Raw genomic sequence first — 23,374 nt, forward strand, 5'->3', positions numbered from 1 at the left:
GTATTGCATTCCTTGTTTTTTAATTGATGATGGAGCCTTTGGCCATCATTTTTAAACATTTAAAATCAAAATATCAAGAAAGATACAAAGAATGATCTAACATTAAAGATGAACTATCTAGAGACTAAACTAGGTAGAATGGAAAATCAATATGAGGAATTACTCAAAGTTAAAGGGACAATGGCAGAAAGCAAGGAACAGGAAGCAACTAAATTAGAGGATGCAACTAAATCAGATAAACTAATAAATTAGACATGGGAACTGAAAAATTAGAAAGCATATCAGCTCATACATATGTTTACATTAAGGGATGTACCCATAGGGTCCCCAGAGCATGATGTAGTGAATCTCATGTACTACAATAAGGGTTTCACAAGCTGATATAGACAGTTTTAAGAAAAATAATCCAATCTTCTCCTCCCCTAGCGGCGGCGGGGAGCCGTGGGTCTGGGCCTGGCCATGCCTCTGTCCCCGGGGCCAGGCCAAGCTGGCCCCAATGCAGCTGCAGGCCCTGAGCGCCGGGGCAGCCCCAAGCAAGCCCGGGAAGCCACCGAGCTAGAGCAGCAGCGGCGCCAGGAGCAGAAGAGGCGGCAGTGGTATGTGCAACAGCGGCAGCAGCGGCAGCACCTCGAGTCCTTTTATGAAAAACCTCCTCCTGGATTTATTAAGGAAGATGAGACTAAGCCAGAACACTGTATCCCAGATATACCAGGCAATGAACATGCCAGAGAATTTCTGGCTCATGCTCCAACTAAAGGACTCTGGATGCCCCTGGGGAAAGAAGTCAAGATTATGCAATGCTGGCACTGTAAATGGTATGGATACAGAACAGGTGACAAAGAATGCCCATTCTTTATCAAAGGCAATCAGAAATTAGAACAATTCAGCGTAGCACACAAATATCCCATGTATGACATCATAAGAGAGAATAAGCAGCATGAAAAGGATGTGAGGATACAGCAGTTAAAGAAGCTACTAGAAGATTCTACCTCGGATGAAGATGGCACTAGTTCCAGCTCCTCAGAATGTAAGGAGAAGCATAAGAGAAAGAAGAAGAAAGAGAAACATAAGAAAAGGAAAAAGGAGAAGTAAAAGAGATAGAAAAAGAAAAAAAAGCATAAATCTAAATCAAATGAGAGTTCAGAGTCTGATTAAAAAGTCATTTCCTTTGAATCCACCTTGTCACTCCAGAATCATAGCTGAATGTCAGAAGTAAAGAAGAAGTAGCCACAAAAGGGCCTCAGTTGACAGAGAAAAAGGAACCAAAAAACTTGCATAGTTAACATCCCCCCATGGCATTTTGCCCTTACTGCCAACAGTGATGAATTCACCGTGATGTTGAGTTTCTTATATGCCACACTGCTGGATTCTCATCCTCCTCCTCCCTGTGTACTGTAGTTTGTGATTAGTTTTGAAAAAATAATCAAGCATAAGATACAAAAATATTCTAGGTGTTTCCAAGAGAGATTCCCCTAGGAGATCAGAGGGTTAATGGAGTAGTAGGATGACTTGAGAAGTTGAGATCTTCAGCAGTTACAAGTGCATTCTATTGAGTGATGAATAATAAAACTACATTATTTCTGACTTAAAAAAATAGAAAAAGAAAAATAATCCAAAATATGAAGAAGAACCAATGGGAGTTGTAAAGCAGTTCATGCACTTAGTTAAGCTTAACAATCATTCTTTTTTGGAATTTTACATCCTTATGGATGAATTTTTGACAAAGAGGGCGAAACTGCAGCTTATAGAGGACACTGATAGGAACTCCTGAATTGCCTAATGGCCAACTGAGGATCCTAGATGTGAAGTTAACTCTGTTGTGGGTACAGAAATTTAACTACAGTCAGGGAGGCAATAATTAAAACTATGAGGTAAAATTCCAGATGCCCAGAAACCTGGTCTAAATTTGAGTGCCTAAAGCAGGAAGCTGGTGAGACTTCCTCCACTTTTCTTGATAGAATTATTGACTGTACTGAAAAATCGATTTGATTGGATATTTTAACAGAAGAAAACACAAATCACATGCCCAGGCAGCTCATGAAAAATGCATGCCCTGTGATCCAAAATTATTTTCAGAGTAATTGTCCAAAATGGCTTGGTATGGATCTTGACAAAATTTAGAGAACTGGTAACTATGTTTTCCAAGATGAGAAAGATAGGCAATCAGAAGAGGAAAGTGATATAATTGATAACTTAACCAAATAAATCAGAGAGCTTAAGCAAAAAACTGAAATGAAGGGCAGGGAAAAAAACACAATAGTTGCACTAAGAACTTATAGACAACCCAGAAATAACTACAACCCAGACAATACAGATAAATCCCAAGATGTTATCTTTGTGACAGGCTTGGTCATCTCATGAGAGAGTGAAGATTTAGAGGACAAATCTTTGGACAAAACTTCAGGGGAAACCAAGGAAATAGGTTTAATTGCTTTAATGAATTCAGGCAAAATGGATATAGGAATTAAGGGGTTAACAACAGATTCAATAATGGGTTTAATAATGCATTTCAGTGTGGGAGACCAAACTACCCAAATTATTTTGATACTGGATGCTAGCATAATTCACAAGTCCCAGAACTGAATTCCATGAAAGATTATATCAAAGCAGGTGCTCATCAAGAATATTCCCAAGTAACTGGTAGGAATCCAAAAAAACTCAATATGCCAAAAAAGTTCAACTTCATTATGAAGGTGTGCCAAGGACTGTGCAGTTAAAGATATAGTATATGGAGAAAATAGACTAGGAAGTATGGGCAATGAAATAAGAACTAATGAAAATGATAAAGATATTTTAAAAACATGGCAAATTACTACAGGTGAAATCAATGAAGAATTAGAGAATAAGGAACAGGAACAAGTGTTAAGTTTTCCTGATCCTAGTGTGTTAGCTCCAGTAATACCTATCCATTCTCCAGAAAATAGCACAGAACCCCAGGAAACCCTAAAAATAGGAATCCAAATTTATGATTGTCTCTTGGACACAGGTACTGCCAAATCTGTGTTGAAATCCCCTGAAGAGTGCAAAGCAGTGGGTTCGATGGAAGTTGTGGGTGTGACTGGAAAACAACAAAGAGTAAAGAAATTAGAACCAAGAATAGTTTTGCTTGGACCTCTACGTGTAGTACACTCTTTATTCTTAATGCCAAATTCCCCAATGAATCTAGTGTGTAGGGATCTTCTTTGTAAATTGAGAGCAACCATAGTATGTATACCAACAGGAAATATTTTTGACACTCCCAGAAGAATCCCTTAACCTTTTTCCTGTATTATTCCTGGATACAGTAGAGTCAGAGGAGGAAGGGAATAACATCTATCAGATAATAGATGATATTCCAGAAGGCTTATGGGCTACAGATTAAGTACTGACTAAAGGTCCACCACCTTGCATTCCACAGTACCCACTTAGTAAAGAGGCTATTGATGGGATCTCCCCAATAATAAACTCATTATTTCAGCAAGGCATAATAATACCATGCATCTCTGAATGGAACACCCTGATTTTACTTGTTAAAAAACCTAAGCTAGATGCTGATGGAAAAATAGTTGTTCAGTTCATTTAATATTTAAGAGCTGTTAATGATCATGTAGTAAAATCTTACTTAGTTGTACCAAGTCCTGCTATCATCATTTAATATATCCCAAGTCATGCAAAATATTTTACTGTGATTGATTTATGTTTTGCTTTTTTCTCAATACCTATACACAAAAATTCACAGGATATTTGCATTCACATGGCAGGGAAATTAATATCAATGGACCAGCAAGGGTCCACCCTGTTTCTCCACTTGCACACCAAGGACCTTCAACTTCCTGCTGGTCTCAGCTTATAAGTTTTTTTTTTCTCTATCCATTAACTCTCATATCACATCTCAGGGAACCAATCATAGTTTCTTAATTTACCTGGGATACCCAGTGGGTCAGTGCCTGTGGAATCAGTTTCCTGTCTTGTTGGTTCCTTGTTTCTTTAACTGCTTTTCTCTGAGGACTTGTCTATATCTGAATTTACTCAGTTGTATTTGACCAGAGATGACAGTAAAAAAGTGATACTGGAGAGAGAGATATTCACTTCTGATAGCACATACTACATACATACATACACACATACACACACACACACACACACACACCCTCACACACACTTTCACATGCAAATATATAATAAAATGAAAATACATTTCATATTCTGGCATCTGGCTTCCACCTACCTTTCCAGTCCTAGCATCCATTCATGCTTTATATATTCCAGCTCGAGTAGATTGTATACCTTCCCCAGACTCATATTTATTCTCTACTTTACCTTTGCTCTTGGGCATATGAAATATTCAAGGAGTACTGATCCTTCCAGTTCAAAGTCTTGCCAAAACCCTTTTAAGGCTTCTCATTTACCTTTGGTGTCTTTCTGACACTCACTTTTCACTGTGTCTCCAAGAAGCTGTAGCATGAAGAACAGACACACCTCATTAAAACCACTTTGGAAGATGAGCTGAACCAGGTTGAGAGTAACTATAAGGCCTCAAGTTTGTTGGTGAGTGGGGGAGGGAGTGTCCTATCCAAAGCATGTACAATGGGTGGTAAGAACAATTTGATACATGAAGGCAGCTAAAGCAGACTGTGGAGCACTTAGAGCTTGTCAGACATCAAAGAAACCAAGGTCATCCACTGCATCCAGGATCATCATCAGTCCTCTTGACTTTGCCTTGCCATTGGACTTAGAACACTCTGGAAGAGAGAATGGGACTGATGACTTTGTGCAGATCTATGTCACTTAAATTTAATTCATGAGCAAGTCAAGATATCACCCCAATGTCACTGGTCCTCTTTGAAAAGATAGGACAAATGATAACCTTTGCCAATGCCTAGAAGAGTTCACAGTCATATAATCATTACACAGGAGAGTCCTTGGCATTCTTTAAGGCAGAAGAATGACTTAGGCACCTTGGTGGGGAAGTAGATAGAATGTTGGACTTGAAGTCAAGAAAAACTTTGTTTGAATCTTACCTCAGATACTAATCAGATGAGTGGCCTTGAGCAAGTCACTTCATTTCCTACTAGCTGCAAAGTATAGTGTTTATTAGCACTGTCTTATTAGCACTGGGGATACAGACAACAATGAAACAGCCTTTGTCCTCAGAGAAACTGTGTTCTGTTGGGGAAAATAGCATGTTCACAGATAAATGTATGTGGATATTATATATGCACAAGTACATACATACACATACATGTACATATACATATATCATGTATACTTGTGCTGGGTATATACTATATATTCACATAAATGTGCATGTGTTTTTACAAATACTCATAATATTCAAACAGTGATAGAAACAACAGCAACAGCACCAATCTCAACACCCCCAATAGCAGCAGCAATCTCAATTGTGGCAATAGCTCCACAGTAGCTGTGGCAGCAGCAATAACTTTGTTTGTTTCTTCCTTCTTTCCTTCTGTTATGGGAGAACTTTATGGTAAAAAAAAACCTCAAGCTTTGTGCTAGGTTACCCTTTGCAAGAATGCAAGACTCCAAAACTTAGCATAAAAATAAAGAGAGAAATTTATTAATTTGGAATTCATGTTGAGAGACTGGGGAGACAGTGTGCAGGTGGAGCACTACCTCCTAGAAGAGATGGATTCTGGGATTTATATATCCCTTTGACAACAGGGTCTATGTGACTAGGGAAAGGATGATTATGGCATGTAACTGGGTCTCTGGAATTCGAGTTGGGTCATGTGGTTTTTTCCAGTTTAGAGGATAATTATATCTGGGATATAAAGTAGATGTTTATCAGTAGCAACCTGGGATGTACCTATCTATGCTCATTGAGAATGAAGAAAGAACCAAGAGGGCTTCAAAGTAACCTTCCCTAATGTAGGACTTAAATGAATATCCAGCAACTCTAAGAATTAATTTTATAAAGTTTATTAATAATCACTTGAAGTAGAAGGAATAAAAAAAGGAAATAGAAGTAAAAAAATACCTTAATTTATAGACAAAATTAAGACCACGTGACTAAGTTCTCCTTGCCTGTTTAAAAAGTCCACTCCACCAAAGCTGTGACCGGAAGACAGGAGAGTGAGAGATGGGGTTACACTAAATTTATATCCTTCCTACATCAGCATGTAACATGAGGGGAATGGGGAACTGGGAATTTAAATTTTTAGGGTAACAGACTCTAATTACACAATTCCCCTGTGATCATTTGGGAGACTAGTCTCCCCAATGAATCATTTAAACATAACTATCTTGTACCTTTAAAGATCTTCTAACTAAAGGTGCAAACAATATTGTACTTTCTAAGAGGAAACTACAATAGAGATAAGAGGGAAATAGAAGAGAGAGAAAGCAAAACCAATGTTTCCTAGGCATGTTGACAAAAAGCCAATTTGGGGCAATCCCCTTTGGTATAAAAGTTTACATTTAAAATAAATGTGGCCAATCCTCTACTATTCAATTTCAATACATCCCAAAGTTCATTCTGGATCTTTTGGTATAGTATGTGGTTTCTGCAGGCACCTTCAGGACACCTTCTCCAAACAGATCACTTTCTTGATTCAGGGAGGTATCAAATTTCTTATCCTAAAATTACTCTCAAACAAGAAAACTTTTTATAAAACTAGAATTTTATGCCAATTATACAATTCCGCCTGAGGAGGGTGTTGACAAACACATTTATCACCCAGGGATACGTGACTGAGTTATGAGGCATATGCATCAATTGTGAAAAGAAAATTAAAAAAACATAAAAAACCCAAATAAATGAGAAAAAAGTAACTTCCAGATGAAATATAAAATATCAAAACCTTATGTGTAAAAATTCTAAGTAAGGAAAAATAAATCTATAACAACTCCTTGAATCAGGGTTCAATTAAAGTGATTTATGTCCCACAATCCTGTAGGATCATTGTAGCAATATGCACTTACCCAATCAGCAGACCGGACTGCAGAAAATTGCCACATTTATGAAAGACAGAAAAGTGATTCGATTTTTGTAGCAGACAGGAAATAGCATTCTCTGGTCTGATTTTACCTTTGCTCTCAGGAATAGGGGAGCCAATATTCTAGCCAAACTGAGGTACTTTTTTTTTCTTTAATATTTTTTTTTACTTTGTTCAATTTCAAACATTATTCCTTGGTTACAAAAATCCTTTTCTATTCCTCCATCCTCTCCCCCCTCCCCTCCCCTAGCCAACATGCAATTCCACTGGGTATTTCATGTGTCCTTGATTAGAACCCATTTCCATGTTGTTGGTATTTGCACTAGGATGTTCATTTAGAGTCTACATCCCCAACCATATCCCCTTCATCCCATGTCATTGAGCAGTTGTTTTTCATTAGTGTTTTCACTCCCACAGTTTTTCCTCTGAATGTGGATAGTGTTTTTTCTCCTGTATCCCTCCAGGTTGATCAAGATCAATGCATTACCACTAATGGAGGAGTCCATTACATTTGATTGTACCACAGTGTATCAGTCTCTGTGTACAATGTTCTCCTGGTTCTGCTCCTTTCGCTCTGCATCACTTCCTGGAGATTGTTCTATTTCCCATGGAATTCCTCCACTTTATTATTCCTTTGAGTACAATAGTATTCCATCACCAACTTATACCACAATTTGTTCAGCCATTCCCCAATTGAAGGGCATCTCCTCGTTTTCCAATTTTTGGCCACCAAAAAGAGTGCAGCTATGAATATTTTTGTACATGTCTTTTTCCTTATTATCTCTTTGGGGTACAAACCCAGCAATGCTATGGCTGGATCAAAGGGCAGACAGTCTTTTAGCGCCCTTTGGACATAGTTTGAAATTGCCCTCCAGAGTGGTTTGATCAATTCACAATGCCACTAGCAATGCATTAAAATCCCAATTTTACCACAACCCCTCCAGCATTCATTACTTTCCATAGCTGTCATTTTAGCCTATCTGCTAGGTGTGAGGTGATACAAACTGGGGTACTTTTTGAAACATTAATGGGGAAATCATGCATCTGACATTGTCAAATAGCTGCTTCCTCAAACCCCAAAACAGGTCCTCTGTCTTGGCACAAATTCTCATCAATCCCACTGGGATTGGTTGGTCCCCTTGACCTTGTGCTCATAGGCACAATACAGATTAATTTTGTATTTCCTTGGCACTGTATAAAGGCTCTTTTGTGATCCTTTCTCCTGGAATCAGACACAATCATTAATCAAAGTCCCATAATATTTAACATCCAATGGCAGGTTTCCATAGACTTAAGCTTTTGTGTGTGCATTAATATTAGAATAAATGGATATTTTAAACTTATATTAGTGCAAAAAATCAATAGTGGTAGCCTGTGATTCAAGTACAAAAATGAGAGAAAAAGGACTCAACTACTCTATACAAGGAAAAAAAATAATAAAATGTATATATAGTTTACACACAGTGACACGTTTCCCCAAGGAGAGGCAGAATGCAAAGGTTTCTCACTCAAAAAGACCCATTTCCTTTTTAACTTAGCTGTGATCTACAGTGTGAGTGTACATAATTTTCACTTAGAAAACAGCTTTATAAAAAAAAGGAGTATAGCAGCTAATGCACATTCAAGAAGTACCAAAATACATGTGACTGGTGCCTTTTCTTTTTCTGGCCTGCTTTTAAAATTTATTTATTAAATAATTATAAATTAATTTACAGTCATCAGAGAATTTTCATCATAACAGAGCAGAGGAACTCTGTGGTCTCTTTGCATCCTGAGGTTTTGTGATTTTCTGAAGGTTTCTGTTCTAGTACAGCAAGATAATATAAATAAGAGATTCTATTTCTTTGGACAAACAGATTGGATAATGAGGATTAGGAGGGGGTCCCCATAATATAGAAATCAATTTAAAACAAAAGAAAAAAGAGGAAAATAATTAAAAGAAAAAATAATCCAACAGGCATTTGTTAAATATTTACAGTGTGACTGGCACTGTGCTAAGAGCTAAGGATGTAATGAAAAAGAAAAAAACATCACAATCTTTGCCCTCAAGAAGCTTAAATCCAAATAGGGAATAGCATATTTACATAGAAAAGAGACTACAGAAAGTACAATACCTATGGAGCTTTGGATCAAGTCCCTCCCTACATCATTACCATGTGTTAGAAGTATATGTGAGATTTCTATCTGACCGTGGTTGTGATTCTTCCTAAAATCCTACACAATTCACCTCATACCATAGCTGTGATTATACCTTGTTCAGCTTAGTCTATATGACATGTCAGTATCACTCCATCTCCAAGCAATTATTAAGCACCAGATCAGTGACAGATCCCATGTTAGACAATGGAAGGGAAAGACAAAAAAGGCTTGGCCTGTGACCTCAAATAGCTTATCTCTTATTTGATGAAGCAACAGGCAAAATATATAAGGTGAAATACAAAGTGATTTTAAGGGGAAGGATGGATAGGAAGGCATTGAAGGCTGGATCACGGAGAACTTTAAAGAGGAAGAGGTATTTGATGTGAGCCTTGAAGGAAGCTAGGGTTTCTAAGAGGCAGGAGGGATGAGAGACAACATTCTGAGTATCCAGTAAAAATCATGCAAAGACACGGAGATGGAAAATTTGAATGCTATGTCTAAGAAAAAGCAAGAAGGCTAGTTCAACTGGATTATAGTGTGCTTGAAGGAGAGTAATGTATAATTAACCTGGAAAACAAGGAAGCATAGGCATGATATGGCTACGTATGCTGGCATACTCCATGGATATTTATTGTTCAGTCATTTCAGTCACGTTTACTCTTTGTGACCCTAGCTGGTGTTTTCTTGGCAAAGATACTGCAATAGTTCACCATTTCCTTCTCCAATGGATTAAATGACTTGACAAAAGTCACACATCTAGTAAGTATTTAATCTGAGATTTGAACTTGGATACAGGGCTCTATCCACTGTACCACCAAGCTGCCCAACTCTATGGATACTGATGAATAATTATGTTCCTTTTCCACTTAAGAGAAGTAAGCTAGTCTATGTTGGAAAGAAGGATAAAGTACTATTATGGAAAGCCTTAAATGACAAATAGAAAATTTTATATTGGATATAATACAGTCCCTGGTGTCAAATAAGTAAAAGAATAACATGGAGGAATGTGAAATTTAGAAATACAACTTTACCTGATGTGTGGAAGATATATTTGAAAGGGGTAGAGAATTCATCTGAGGATACCAATTAGTACATGGCAAAAATCAATCCAAATGGTGATATTTCAGGAGACAGATTCTAGTCTGGCTTTCCTACCGCTTCACTGTGTAACCTTAGTTTTAATTTACATTCCCTGGACCTCAGCTTCCTCCTTCATAAAATAAGAGGATTCAATTGGATGATGTCGAAGATCCCTTCCCATTTTAGGATTCCATATGCTTCATTGGGCAAGACCTACAATCAAGCCAATATGTTGGGAACCAATCCAAAAAGAATTCACTTTGTACAAGACATTATGATAGAGGCTGAGGATAGTCAGAAAAAAAAAAACAGCCTTTAAATGTATTTTCTTTAAATGTATTTCCATTCTTTTTTTAAAATTATATTTTATTTGATCATTTCCAAGCATTATTCATTAAAGACATAGATCATTTTCTTTTCCTCCCCCCACCCCCATAGCCGACGTGTAAATCCACTGGGCATTACATGTTTTCTTGATTTGAACCCATTGCTATGTTGATAATATTTGCATTAGAGTGTTCATTTAGAGTCTCTCCTCTGTCATGTCCAAATGTATTTCCATTCTACTGGGAATGGGAGTATATAAGATATAAACATCAAAGTAGATATCTGATAATTAGAAGGGAGCAAGCACTAGCAATTAGAGGTATCTGGAGGGCTTCTCAGAAGAAAAGGTATGTGAATTGAAACTTGAAGAAAACCAGAGACTCTAAGGAAAAATGAGTGTATTTTAGTCATGGTTTACAACCTATGCAAAGGCATAGAGGCAGGGAATCAGGTATCAAGTTTGGGGAACAGAAAGTAAATTGGTTTGGTGAACTAAGGTAAAATAAATATTTTGGGATAATGGTTGTGATAATGATCATGGTAGTGATGATGACGGTGGTAGTAGTGATGATATTAGATCATTAAATGGTAATTGAACCAAGAAGATTTGTTTTTAAATGATAGACATTCTCTTCCATATGTAAAAGTAGGAATAAGGACTGGAGGTATGATTCAACACTATAGGGTACTGCCAGAAAGAGTAAATTCCCTATACTCCTTCTTTGCAATCAATAATCTTAGAGAATTTCCCAAAGCACAAGGAATGACTTGCCCAAGGCGACAAAGTTAGTATATTTCAGAGGCAGGGCATAAATTAAAGTTTTCTTGGGTTCCAGGGTAGTTCTTTAAAACACAGTAATATCCCTTACATTGATGGACATTGTAAAAACAGAACCCTTCTCTTCCACCCCAGCCCCTTAAAAAACAAACAGCAAAAGAGAAAGAAATATCTCAGGCCAGAGAATCAGAATGTTGGGTTTCTAGTCTTAGTTTTGTCAACAATCCCCTTAGTGGTTGAAGACTCTTCATCAAAGTTTCAGTTAGATAATCTGACATTTGTACCCTTTCATACCTTCCTTTCTAACTCTAAGATTATATACCAGATAACAGAAAGCAAAAAAGAAATAATCACATTGGTAACACATTTGCGAAAATAGTTTGCTCAGTCTAAAATGCTTGTTGTCCATGTTCTTGATCCAATGAAAGCTTGCTTTTTACTGTCTGGAAGACTGGAACACTCTTGGCCTCAGATAAAATGTTTCAGGCAAATTCTGCAAAAGAAAACTGTAGATCGATTGGGAGTTTGGGGCTTGGTATCTCAAAAGTCAGCCTCTGGCCAGTCATCTCAGGATGGCTCCTGGAAAGTTGTGTAATGACTTCAGGGAGCACTTCCGTGTGCCCAGACAAGAACATCACATATCTTTCTGGTTCTTCTCCCACCACCCACCCCCACCTTGGCTCATAATACAAAGTAAGCCTAAGGACAGAGGACACACAGACCTTGTCCAGCTTCTCTCAGCCTCCCTTCCTGTGCCAAGACGATCCAGCATGCTCTTGGGCTTTTTCCTTTGGATAGTTCTCCTCATTTCTCAGACTACAGGTAGGATTTAAACTTTTTCTGAGTATCCCTTTGCATGGATGTCTCCTTTTGAGGTCTCAAGGCTTTGAAAATAAGTTTTTTTAGGTAATCAGATAATCAATAGACCAGCAAACATCCATCAAGTTTCTGTTAGATGCCAAGCATTGTGGTAAGTACTGGGAACTGGGAAAGAGTTCCTGCCCTTGAAGAACTTGTCTTGTAGGGGATACAAAGTAATGCCATAGAAATAGCCACAAAATACATATAAAGAAAAATACAAGGTTTCTTTTTGAGGAAAGTGAGATACTAGGAACTCCTCCCAAGCTGACTTGTGTCATGACTAAGCCTTGTGTTAGGAGGTTCAGCAACCTTGTCAACTGTCTCTGTTCATCAGTGATAGCAGAAATCCCAATTTGACTGAAATTGAACATAAAATTCAGAGCATAATATGGGAATAAAAACAAAGAATGCCCCCCCTTTTTTTTTAAACCCTTACCTTCCATCTTGGACTCAATACTGTGTATTGGCTCCAAGGCAGAAGACTGGTAAGGGCTAGGCAATGGGGGTCAAGTGACTTGCCCAGGGTCACACAGGCCCCCCCCCTTTTTTAAAACCCTTATCTTCCATCTTGGAATCAATAGTGTGTATTGGTTCCAAGGCAGAAGAGTGGTAAGGGCTAGGCAATGGGGGTTAAGTGACTTGCCCAGGGTCACACAGCTGGGAAGTGTCTGAGGCCAGATTTGAACCTAGGACCTCCCATCTCTAGGACTGGCTCTCAATCTACTGAGCTACCCAGCTGCCCTCGGCCCCTTTTTTAACCTGAAATCATTCAAGTGTTAAACATGACATTGTATGTAACTCACAGTTGTGGTGATTATACCTGATGCAGTTGCAAGTTAAAAAAGAAAGACAAAACAAAATAATATACTAGCAACAAGCTGAACAGTGTGCAGAAGAGCTTTGGTGAAGCCGAGACTTGTGAATTTAATATTTTCTTTATCTGAGATTAAAGAAAAAAAACCCTTAAGATATCAACCCAAACTTCATGGTATTATAATTCTTGCTGTTGAATTAGCTTATTAAAAAGCAGCCTGATATGCTGAACAAAAGATTAGAGTTGGGTTCATATCCTGCCTTAAATTCTTGCTAGCTATGTTTAGGTCACTAAACCTCTCCAAGTGTTTTAAAAGAGGACTATAATATTCTTATGAAATGACCATAGGATCACAGATCTGGAATCCAAAGAGATCTCAGAGTTCATATTTTACAGATGAGGAAACCAAGGCCCAGAGAGGTTAAATAATTTATACAAGGTCACTCAAATGAGCAACTATACCAGAATTTGAAATCAGAGCCTCCAAATCCTGAAGTAGTGTTCTTGCCTCTGTCATGTTACTTCTTTGGCTACTTCTGGGGATGATTATGAGGCTCAAGGCAATGATATTCATAAAGGTTGTTGCCAATATTGAAGAGCAGTATAAATATCAGGCATTGTCATCACCTCCTGTCTTTGTCTATACCAGACCCAAACACCACTAATCACACCATCTTAGACATAGAAAGCTCAAGAGATTAGACTAACTCTGAACTGAATCCCCTAAAGCCCAGCATATTTAAGAGAACATCAACAAATGAAATCTGTCTGAGGAGGCTTCTGATGAGAAGGGGCTGTCTGACTTTATTTGGCATGGCTAACATGTTTTAAGGGAAAACGAATCTGGGAAATGAAGAGGAGTGTTTACTTCTGCTATTCTCATGGATGACTCTAGCAGTATCCACAGCACAGATGTTCTGCCTGGTCTCCAGGCTAGACCTGAGAACCATGCCTTCTTCTTGCTTTGGAAATCCAAATAATGGTGAGATCTAGTGCCTCCCTCGGGTCAAAGGCTCATAACTTTGTTGCTGAAAGGAACCTTGGGGGAAAACAAGTTTCATTCTCTGGTTTTACAAATGAGGCCCATTGAGCTTAAGTGACCCCATCCCCAAGTCACACAGTTAATAAATGTAAGATTCTGGGACCATTAATTCTACATCTCCCACTCTCCTCACCCACCGGCATCCCCACCCACTACACTACTCTTAATATGTGGACAAAGATTCAAATGATCTATTTTGCCTCCAAAGAATTTTTTTTCATTTATTTCCCCCACTCACAACTAGAACACAGTGACAATGAAGATATATATCATTTATTCATTGATTATTTCTGGAATCCAGACTATAGGTCTCTCTAATCTAGGGGTTTCTTTCAGCAGTCAAAAAAAATCAGACAATCTTTGAAGTTTAGAGCCAGGAGATCATCTTTACATAGACTTGCTTCTGTTCAAAAATCACTAATTCTTTACTGCTTATTGAGTAATTTCAAACTTTTCTTGCCTGGCATTCAAGGACTATATATGGAACTGCATTAGCTTTCCAGTAAAAAGGGAGATTCAAATAGATAAATCTGAATAGAATTCAATAGGGAGAATAGAAATACTCTGTAGATAGGGAGATTTGATGCTAGATGTTCTCTAGTTATTAGATATTATCTAGTCTAACCTGTTTGTTTTATATAGGAGGAAACTGAAAAGGAGATGGTTAAGGGACTTGCTCAGGGTCATTCAGGTAATAAGTGGTAGAGTTGGGAATTGATCTTAGTTTCTGATGCCAGATGCAACAGCCTTTCCCCTGTATCCAGGAGCCTTCTCATGTTATTGCTTTCATGAACTCTATACTCAAGTCAGAGTGGACTCTTCTCTTTCTCTTGACCAGTTCAGTACTCTCTAGCCTCCATGCATTTTCTTTGGCTGTTCCCTATGTCTTAACTGTCCTTCATCTCTTCTTTACCAGCTAAGATCTTTTAAAGCCTTTAAATCCTTTTAAATCCTTTAAATCCTAGGTCAAATTTCACCTGCTCAGTGAAGCTTTCCAAGCCAAGTCATCCAGTGGCCAACCACCATTTGATCTTCACTCTTCATCTCTTTTTCTAGGCTTCTCTTATGAGTTCCTCAATGGAATCCTAGGTTTTCTAATGTTCTATGTTTGTACTGACTTCCAGGATCTCCATGAAGAAAGGGGCTGGCCATGACTCATCTAAACTTTATAGTCCACTAGATGTCTAGCCCAGGGCTTTGTCTATAGCAAGTGCTCAATAAATGGTTGCATGTTGAATGGATCTAGTTCCACCACCCACACAGTGCAGAAGCTCTTTCTGGAGGCAGTGAGCCAGCATACCACACTGTTTAATAGCCACCCACCCTCCTTGGGTTTAATCCCTGAGTAGAGTCGAGGCCAGGGGCAAAACTTTCTTTTCCCATTGATTGGTTAATGGTGTGAAAAGGATACAATGATGTACAGGACTCAAAGCCCACTGAGGAAATGTGCATTTCTTGACCCTGGAGAAATGGAAACCAGTCCATGCAGCAGAGCATATCAACTTCCTGTTGGAATCCATACCACGGAGACACAGTATTTCCACAGGGCTAAAATGCGTTTGTGGCCTGGGAGCACATTCCAGGACAGAATCGCCCCCTAACTAGTGATGGCTATTTGAAAAAGGTACTTTGCCTTCACGAGCCCTGCTTGTCCCATCTATAATATGAAGGAATTGGGCCAGATGAGCTCTAAGGTTTTGTGCTCTAAGATCCTTTAACTATGTGAAATTGGGTTCATCTAGATGTCTTCCAATGTGCTACTATGTCCATCTTTCTGCAGCTCCCTCAACTCTGAATACTCTTTCCTATGATTGGGAACAATTTGGCATTCTCTTTGGCATGGCTCATGTTCTTTAACCACTATTGTAGAATGGCACTTTTATGTATGTACACACACATGAGACATACACGTATCATATATACAAGTATGTGTCACATGCATATTCACACACATGTATGTATGTGTGTATCTCTATGTGTGGACACAGGTTTTTTTTTCCTTTTTTTTGTTCAGTTGTTTCAGTTGTGAATGGCTCTTCATGACCTCTTTGGGTTTTTTGTTTGTTTTTTGCAAAGACACTGGAGTGATTTGCCATTTCCTCTTCCTGCTCATTTATAGTTAAGCTGAGACAACCAGGGTTAAATGTCTTCCCAAAAGAAACCCAGACACCTAACTCTTGTAACAGTAAATCTTAATTTGATTTCTTACACTTCACTCACCATTTTATTTTGGGGAGATATTGTTTGTTTCTTGTTTTGTTTTATAACCCTTAACTTCTACCTTAGAATCAATCCTATGTATTGGTTCCAAGGCAGAAGAGTGGTAAGGGCTAGGCAATGGGGGTTAAGTGACTTGCCCAGGGTCACACAGTTAGGAAGTGTCTGAGACCAGCTTTGAACCCAGGACCTCCCATCTCTAGGCCTGGATCTCTACCCACTTAGCCACCCATGTGCCTTGGGGAGATACTGTTGATGTTAACTGTTTTCTTTCTTTTCTCCCTTAGCAATTGAAGGCATCAGGACAGAAGCCTATGAAGTGGTTTATCCTCAAAGACGCCCTGTTCTTCATAAAAGAGATACTGAGGAAAATCAAAAGCATGGCCCACAGGTCTGACTTCCCTTTAGTCAGTCAATCAATAGACATTTATTAAGTGCATACTATGTGTAGGGTACCATGCTGAGGGGATAGAAAGAGGCAAAAGACAGGACCTGCCCTCAAGGAGTTTAGAATCTATTGGGGAAGACAACATGCAAACATATATATATATATATATATATATATATATATATATATATAAATATATATATACACACACAAAGCAAACTATATACAGATAAAAATGAAAAAAATAATTAAGGGGGAAGGTACCAGAGTTAAGAGGGGAGTTGGGGAAGGTTTTATGTAGAGGGTGGGGTTCAGTTGAGACTTAAAAGAAGCCAAAGAGATTAGTAGTCAAAACACAGGAGGGAGAATGTTCCAGGCATGGGGACAGTCAGAAAAAAACTCTGGGATGAATACTGTTTCTTTTGTGAATTACTGAGAGGGATAGATGCCTTTTGCTTCTAGTACAAAAGCCTTCACTGGTCCCTGAGCAAAGGAACAGAGATGTCCATGTCTTATTCACTGAGAAGAGTCCCATGGGTGGGAACAGATTTAGGGTTACAAAGGTTGACTTGGGGAAGGCAACATTCTGTCAGATTGAGCAACAAAGACCTCTCTGAGACTTTGGCTTCATCCCCCACCATTTCCATTCATGACTTTCCATCAAACAAGTCTCAGAGACTTCTCACAATCACTTAGTTCCCATGATCCAATCCTCCGCCCTCAGCCTCATTTTCTCTCATAATAACAACACATTTATGCTATGTAGAAAGTAGGATTTACCCTTGAAGATTCATCCATATTTTTCATGATACAATCACTAAGACAAGTTAAGAAGTATTTAGCTGACATAATTCTCTAGCTTCTTCCTTTCTATTCTTTCTTATAAGGAATGACTCTCTGGGAGAAGTTTAACACATTTGCTAATGGAGCTAATGTAGAAATAAGAGGTATCAATCAAAAATATTTTTAAAATATTACACAGATTTTCTAAAAGATGGTTTCCAAATGTTTTAGGATTCATTTTCTCACTCTGAAAGTAATAGACTGATAGATCATAAGTGCTTTAAATAAGCTCTTTCTACTGAGATCTGATTTCAGGATGCCAATGAGTTTCAACATTTGTCACAGTTTATTTTGTCCTTGATAGCTCTATGCTCAATGAATCTTGCCTGGAAGAAGCCATGTGATTATTATCATCTCATTCTTCTCATGTTCTTTAATGGTTAGAATTGTCTTAGAGATGAATCAATATTCGGCTACTATTCTCCTATTTAATGTTCTGTGGAATATTAGGTAGATAAACACAGTGATTGCTTGCTATAATTCCTTAATCTTGTAATCGGTTTAGAGTTAGTGTTAGGATTTGTTCCTCTTTTATGATGGTTCAGAGAAAAACATTCCAGGACAAGTCATTATTCTTGTTTCTGGCTACTTAAAATTCTTCAGATTATTGCACCTTGGGATAAAATAACAATTTTATATTTCAATAAAAGAATCAGCACGAACTCATCTTTCTAAAACTCAGTGAGAGCATCTTGGGGACAATTCCTGGAGCAGTTAGAATAATAGGGATAATATGTACCTCATCTGACTCCCACATTATTCTGATTTTTTCTTTTTTTTTATTTTAACCCTTACCTTCCAACTTGGAGTCAATACTGTGTATTGGCTCCAAGGCAGAAGAGTGGTAAGGGCTAGGCAATGGGGTTCAAGTGACTTGTCCAGGGTCACACAGCTGGGAAGTGTCTGAGGTCAGATTTGAACCCAGGACCTCCCGTCTCTAGGCCTAGCTCTCAATCCACTGAGCCATCATCTGCCCCCCTGATTTTTTTTCTGCTAGGGCTCTAGATTTAGAATTTTTTTTTCTATTTCGCCAACTTTGTCAGTTGTGACCATTTGATATGATAACATGTATAAACAATTAACATTAAATTGTAATGGTTCAGCATTATGCCTTGGTGTTAGCAGGCAGCAGCTTTGTCTGTGATGACTCTCTGGTCCTAATAGAGTTTATATGCTGAGTTATCAAGTGTATTTTGAGATCTATATTGATAGTTCATGAATTTGTCTTCTGTTGGTTCATGAAAGAAAGCTATACTTGGCTTGTCATTCTGGACACTGGATTGTGTCTTGCTAGGTATTTGGTGGATGCTAAATTTGTGCCAAGAGTATTCAAATAGAAGGGAAATGGTCTCTACTATCATAGTTGAATTGTGGAGACGTCTATAGGTTTCAGTGATAGTACAAAAAAGGAAAAAACTCAGCAGCCAAGAAGACAGTAATGTTTCTTTGTGTCATTTCTAATAATAAAATCCTACTAGTTAATTTTTTGCCAAGAATTATGCTAAGTACCAAGAGATCTAAATAGAAGGGAAAAGTAGTCTTTAATTGAGGGAGAGAATACAGATAGGCGAGTTCTCTCTTAAAGGAAGTGTAATAGCCTAAAATTTCTAAGGGGCTTTGGTAGAGGAGATGACAAGGACATTAAATTCTTAGGAGACATGGGTAAGTCAGCTTGGCCTATTAAGGGTATGGAAAGCATAGCAGCAGTGTTGATTTTAAGAATAGGGTAGCAAAATGGAGAGAGTGTTGGGCCTAAAGTCAGGAAGACTCATCTTCTTGAGTGCAAATGTGGCCTCAGATACTACTAAATGTGAGACCTTGGAGAAAACACTTGACCCTATTTACCTCAGTTTCCCCATCTATAAAATGAGCAGGATAAGGAAGTGGCAAACCACTTCAGTCTCTTTCCCAAGAAAACTTCAATGGGGTCACAAAGAGTCAGACACAACTGAAGACAACAAGAAGATTTTAAGACCCTATTATCTTCTGGAAGCATATTCTTGTTGATTACTGCCCAATTCAGCCATGTGAATACGTATGAAGAGCTATGACCATTCTGCTGGGCAGAGATCCTGGAGGAGTGCAACCTATCACCACTGTGAAGTGAAGTTATGTAGTCACTGCTACTGGGGATGGGATTAGAGGTAGGAAAGATAGTGTTGAGCCAGGAGAGAAGAAAGAAAAAGGAGAGTTGGCTACAATTTGGTTGAGAGAGTCATTTTATTGCACTCAATTCATTTGGGCCTCCAATCCCTTGATGGGATCTGGTTAGCACCTGCTCCCATTCAGATCCAGGGTGATGTCTAATGGCCTGAGGAGGGAAGAAACAGAGAAATATTGAATTATATTTGTTCAAGTCTGGCTGAGAACAGGACCCTGTAAATTCCATGTACCACCCCACATGGATGAATATGTCACATAAGATTGAGGTTATCTACTATGGTAAACCAATGGGGAAGAGACCTAGAAGCATCATCAAAAATAAGCAACATGATAAAATGATGTAATGGCATCAGCATCTATGCAGCTCTGGCTCTCCCTACATATGCCCTAGACACTTTTATCCTCTATATGAGTATGTTTCACTTGGCCATAGATATTCACACATAGATGTGTCTGTTAGTAGGAGGGTAAGTTCAACACAAATGAGCAGTATATTGGGGGATATTGCAGCTGAATTGGGGTCATGGGCAGTCTTAGGACATCTCTGGCTTTTCAATCAGCCTCTGTCCTCTTTCCTCATCAGACCATAATATTTCATTGAGTTTGGGGAGTTGTGTTTCAAGAAAGACACAGACCTTTAAGAAGGACACTCTCTGGACTGATATTGTCTAGAATGGGGGTGAAGTGCCTTAAGTCCATGGCATATGATATGATCTGAAGTAGCTGGGACAAGAAAAGACTCTAGGGAGACATGATGGTTATTTTTAAATTGCTAAAAAGGTATTTGCCTTTGCTTGACCTCAGGGGACAGAACCAAAGCAAAGGGGAGAAATTGTAAAGAAGCAGAATTAATATTGAATTTGAGGGGAAATTGTGCCAATAATTAGTGCTATCCAAATGTGGAATGTGCTGCCTGGATGAATGAAGTCCTCACTCTCTATTGATATTCATGAGCAGAGACTTGATGTCCACTTATCAGATCTATAATATAGGGAATTCCTTTGGGATGTGAATTTGATTTGGCCATTGAGATCCTTTCCAACTTTCCAATTTTGTCATTCTCTATGAGTACCCAGACACATCTTTCCTATGTTTCCCCCTCCATCAAGGTTCCCTAGGCATATCTTTTGCTTTTATTTCAATTGTATGGTTTTGTGAGAAAGAGTTCCTATCAGTTTTATAATAAGAAAGGGAAGGGAGGAGTTATTTCAATAAACTTTTTTTTTGCCACACTATTTCACTCAATATCTTGAAAAATATCCTCTAACTAGTAAAAAATAAAAGTATTAGATATCCTTGTCATTCCTTTCATAAGGTACTCTATCTCCAGACTCTGATCATTTTCAGTAGTTGTCCTCGAAGCTTAGGATGCTCTCCCTCTTCTTCTCTACCTCTGAACTTTCCAGACTTCCTTCGGGTCCCATCTAAAATCTCACCTTCTCCATGAAACTTTTATCTGACTCTCTCAATGCTAGTTTGATTTTGTATGTAACTTGTTTATACATAATTGATTTCATGTTGTTGCCCCTTTAGACTGTGTATTCCTTGAGAACAGTGACTCTTTTATCTTTCATTGTATCCCTGGAATTTAGTACAATCCCTGACATAAAAGTAAAACATAATAAATACTAATTAACTAACTAATTATGGGATTATCAGTGATGGTATTGAATAGATTCAGATGAGGAAATGGAGGTCAAGAGAGGTTAATGATTTTCACAGGGTCACCCATCTATTAAGTGTCTGGACCTGAATTTGAACTCAGGTTTTCTTGACTGTAAGTCATGTTCTATTTACTATGATCCCTGATGGATACAGAATAGACCTTTATAGTCATTTGGGTGCCTGCTATGAATAAAGAAATTGGGGCCCAAATAGATTAATTGATTTGTTCAAGATCACAAAGGACAGAGATAGTTAAGTAGAAACATTCAGATTTAAAATCTAGGTCCTCTACTACAAATTCACCACCTTTTTCCTGCTTTGCCATCCTCTCCTTATAATTATCTTTGAGCGTTGTGAACTCTGTGTTTGTAAGGGGAAATGGTAACACTACTATGACCTTTATTTAAACAATGGCAACAAAACAAATCTTTTATATGTCATCAAGGGAAGAGTCAAAGAAGTGAATGATGATTTAAGCTGTATCAAAATGTATTTTGCCATGTGAGGACCCCTGATATGCAGGATATACTATGAGCATGGGGTAGCTTAGGCTATCAACTGTTCTTTTCCTTACCATCTGTCCACGGATCTTCTTTGCTGTCCTTGTGCATTCTCTAATATTTTCCTTCTCAATCAAATCAGTTATTTTTTTTCCTTTTCATTATAATGAAATGAGATGTCTTCACTGTCTCCTTCCTCTCTATAATACCTGTCTTGAGGAATTCATTCCCTAATCTTTGAGTAATATTTGTTTTCAAATGGCCTATGTATAGTTATAGGAGAGGAAGAAAAGAAAGAAGGAAAATTAAATTAATTTCAACAAACATTGAATAAGTACCTACTACATGTAAAGCACATAGTAGATGAAGATCATCCTAATTATTTTAATCAAATGACATCTTTTTTTTCCAGGAAAAGTATGATGTGGAAGTTCTTTATGAGATGATTCTTCATGGTAAACAGATGGTGCTTCACTTGAGAAAGACAGAGTGAGTTGCATCATATTTGAGATTATAATGAAACTTACGTGAAATTATCCAAATTTTGCTTCAAGTCTATCTGGCAAAGATATGTCTCAAATCTTCCTTTCTCTTGGGAAAATGTTCTTTATAGTTGATTCATAGATTTGTAGAATCTCACAGTATCAAGAAACCATAAAAGTTATCTAGTCTGACTTACCTCTGACCAATTTTATGCTCTTTATTAGACCAGACTATACTGGAAAACCTTGGTAGTTTCAAGAAAGAAGAGAACCCACTAGGTCCTATTATACTCATTATACTTCTGGACTGCTTTAATTAATATAATGTTTTTTTTTTCCTGGCATCAAGTCTCATTTTTCATCTTTGTAATTCTCATTTTCTCCCCCACCAACCACTATTGCTTTTACTTCTTCATTCTAAGGCCAAATAATCAATAAAAGGCTAAAGCAGACAGAGTTTAAATGACTTGCCCAAAATCACATAGCTAATAAGTCTCTAAGATTGTATTTGAAAGTCAGTTCTTGACTGCAGATCCAATATTCTATCTATTGTGCTATGTAGATGTTGATAAACCTTCCCTCTGTAGTCCTTCATTGCTTTTAATCCCACCCCTCTTTTTCAGGTACTACCATACTCTCAGGCACACAGATGTAAAAGTTAAACTGTGCTCCATTTTTCTCTCATATTCCATCCCCATGCCATTGCTATCTCTCATCAGTGGTACCCTTTCCATATCCCTTTTATCTGTCCCCTGTTTTCCACTCCCCACATCACTATACTAGTATAAAATCTTTAAACAGTTTGTTAATTGAATCACTCTAGTTGTCTTCTAGTACTGATAAGTTTTATTACTAGTTTTCCAATTCTAGAACTTCCTAGTTCCTCTTCTCCTGAGTTAGAAGTTAGGCCTCTCCATTGTCTCATATTCATGCATTATTATCCCCATTTTAAAGAGTAGTTCATTGAGATTCCATAATAATGTAATTCATCCAACCAGCCAGTCAATTATATGTTCATTTATTGAGAAGATAAGTCCTCTTAAATTACTTTTAAGGAACTATGTAAGTAACATCTTCTCTGGGAGGGAAGGAAAAGGACTTCACAAAGTATTGAAAATTTATGGAAATTTTCCCATG

The 23,374-nt window shown here is 37.9% G+C and overlaps 1 protein-coding gene and 1 pseudogene across 1 annotated transcript in view; both read left to right on the forward strand.

The window, feature by feature from the left end:
• Positions 1-459: 459 nt before the first annotated feature.
• LOC100020251 (retinitis pigmentosa 9 protein homolog) lies at positions 460-1,155 on the forward strand (annotated as a pseudogene).
• A 12,667-nt stretch (positions 1,156-13,822) lies between these two features.
• The window catches only part of ADAM7 (ADAM metallopeptidase domain 7), a 51,133-nt gene continuing 41,581 nt past the window's right edge, over positions 13,823-23,374 (forward strand). Inside the window, exons 1-3 of the mRNA XM_016430235.2 lie at positions 13,823-13,919; positions 16,484-16,587; positions 22,168-22,244. Coding sequence (XP_016285721.2) covers positions 13,823-13,919; positions 16,484-16,587; positions 22,168-22,244 — 278 coding nt within the window. The remainder of the gene's footprint in view (positions 13,920-16,483; positions 16,588-22,167; positions 22,245-23,374) is intronic.

The sequence above is a fragment of the Monodelphis domestica genome, chromosome 1 (genome assembly GCF_027887165.1).
Source record: "Monodelphis domestica isolate mMonDom1 chromosome 1, mMonDom1.pri, whole genome shotgun sequence".
Lineage (NCBI taxonomy): Eukaryota > Metazoa > Chordata > Mammalia > Didelphimorphia > Didelphidae > Monodelphis > Monodelphis domestica.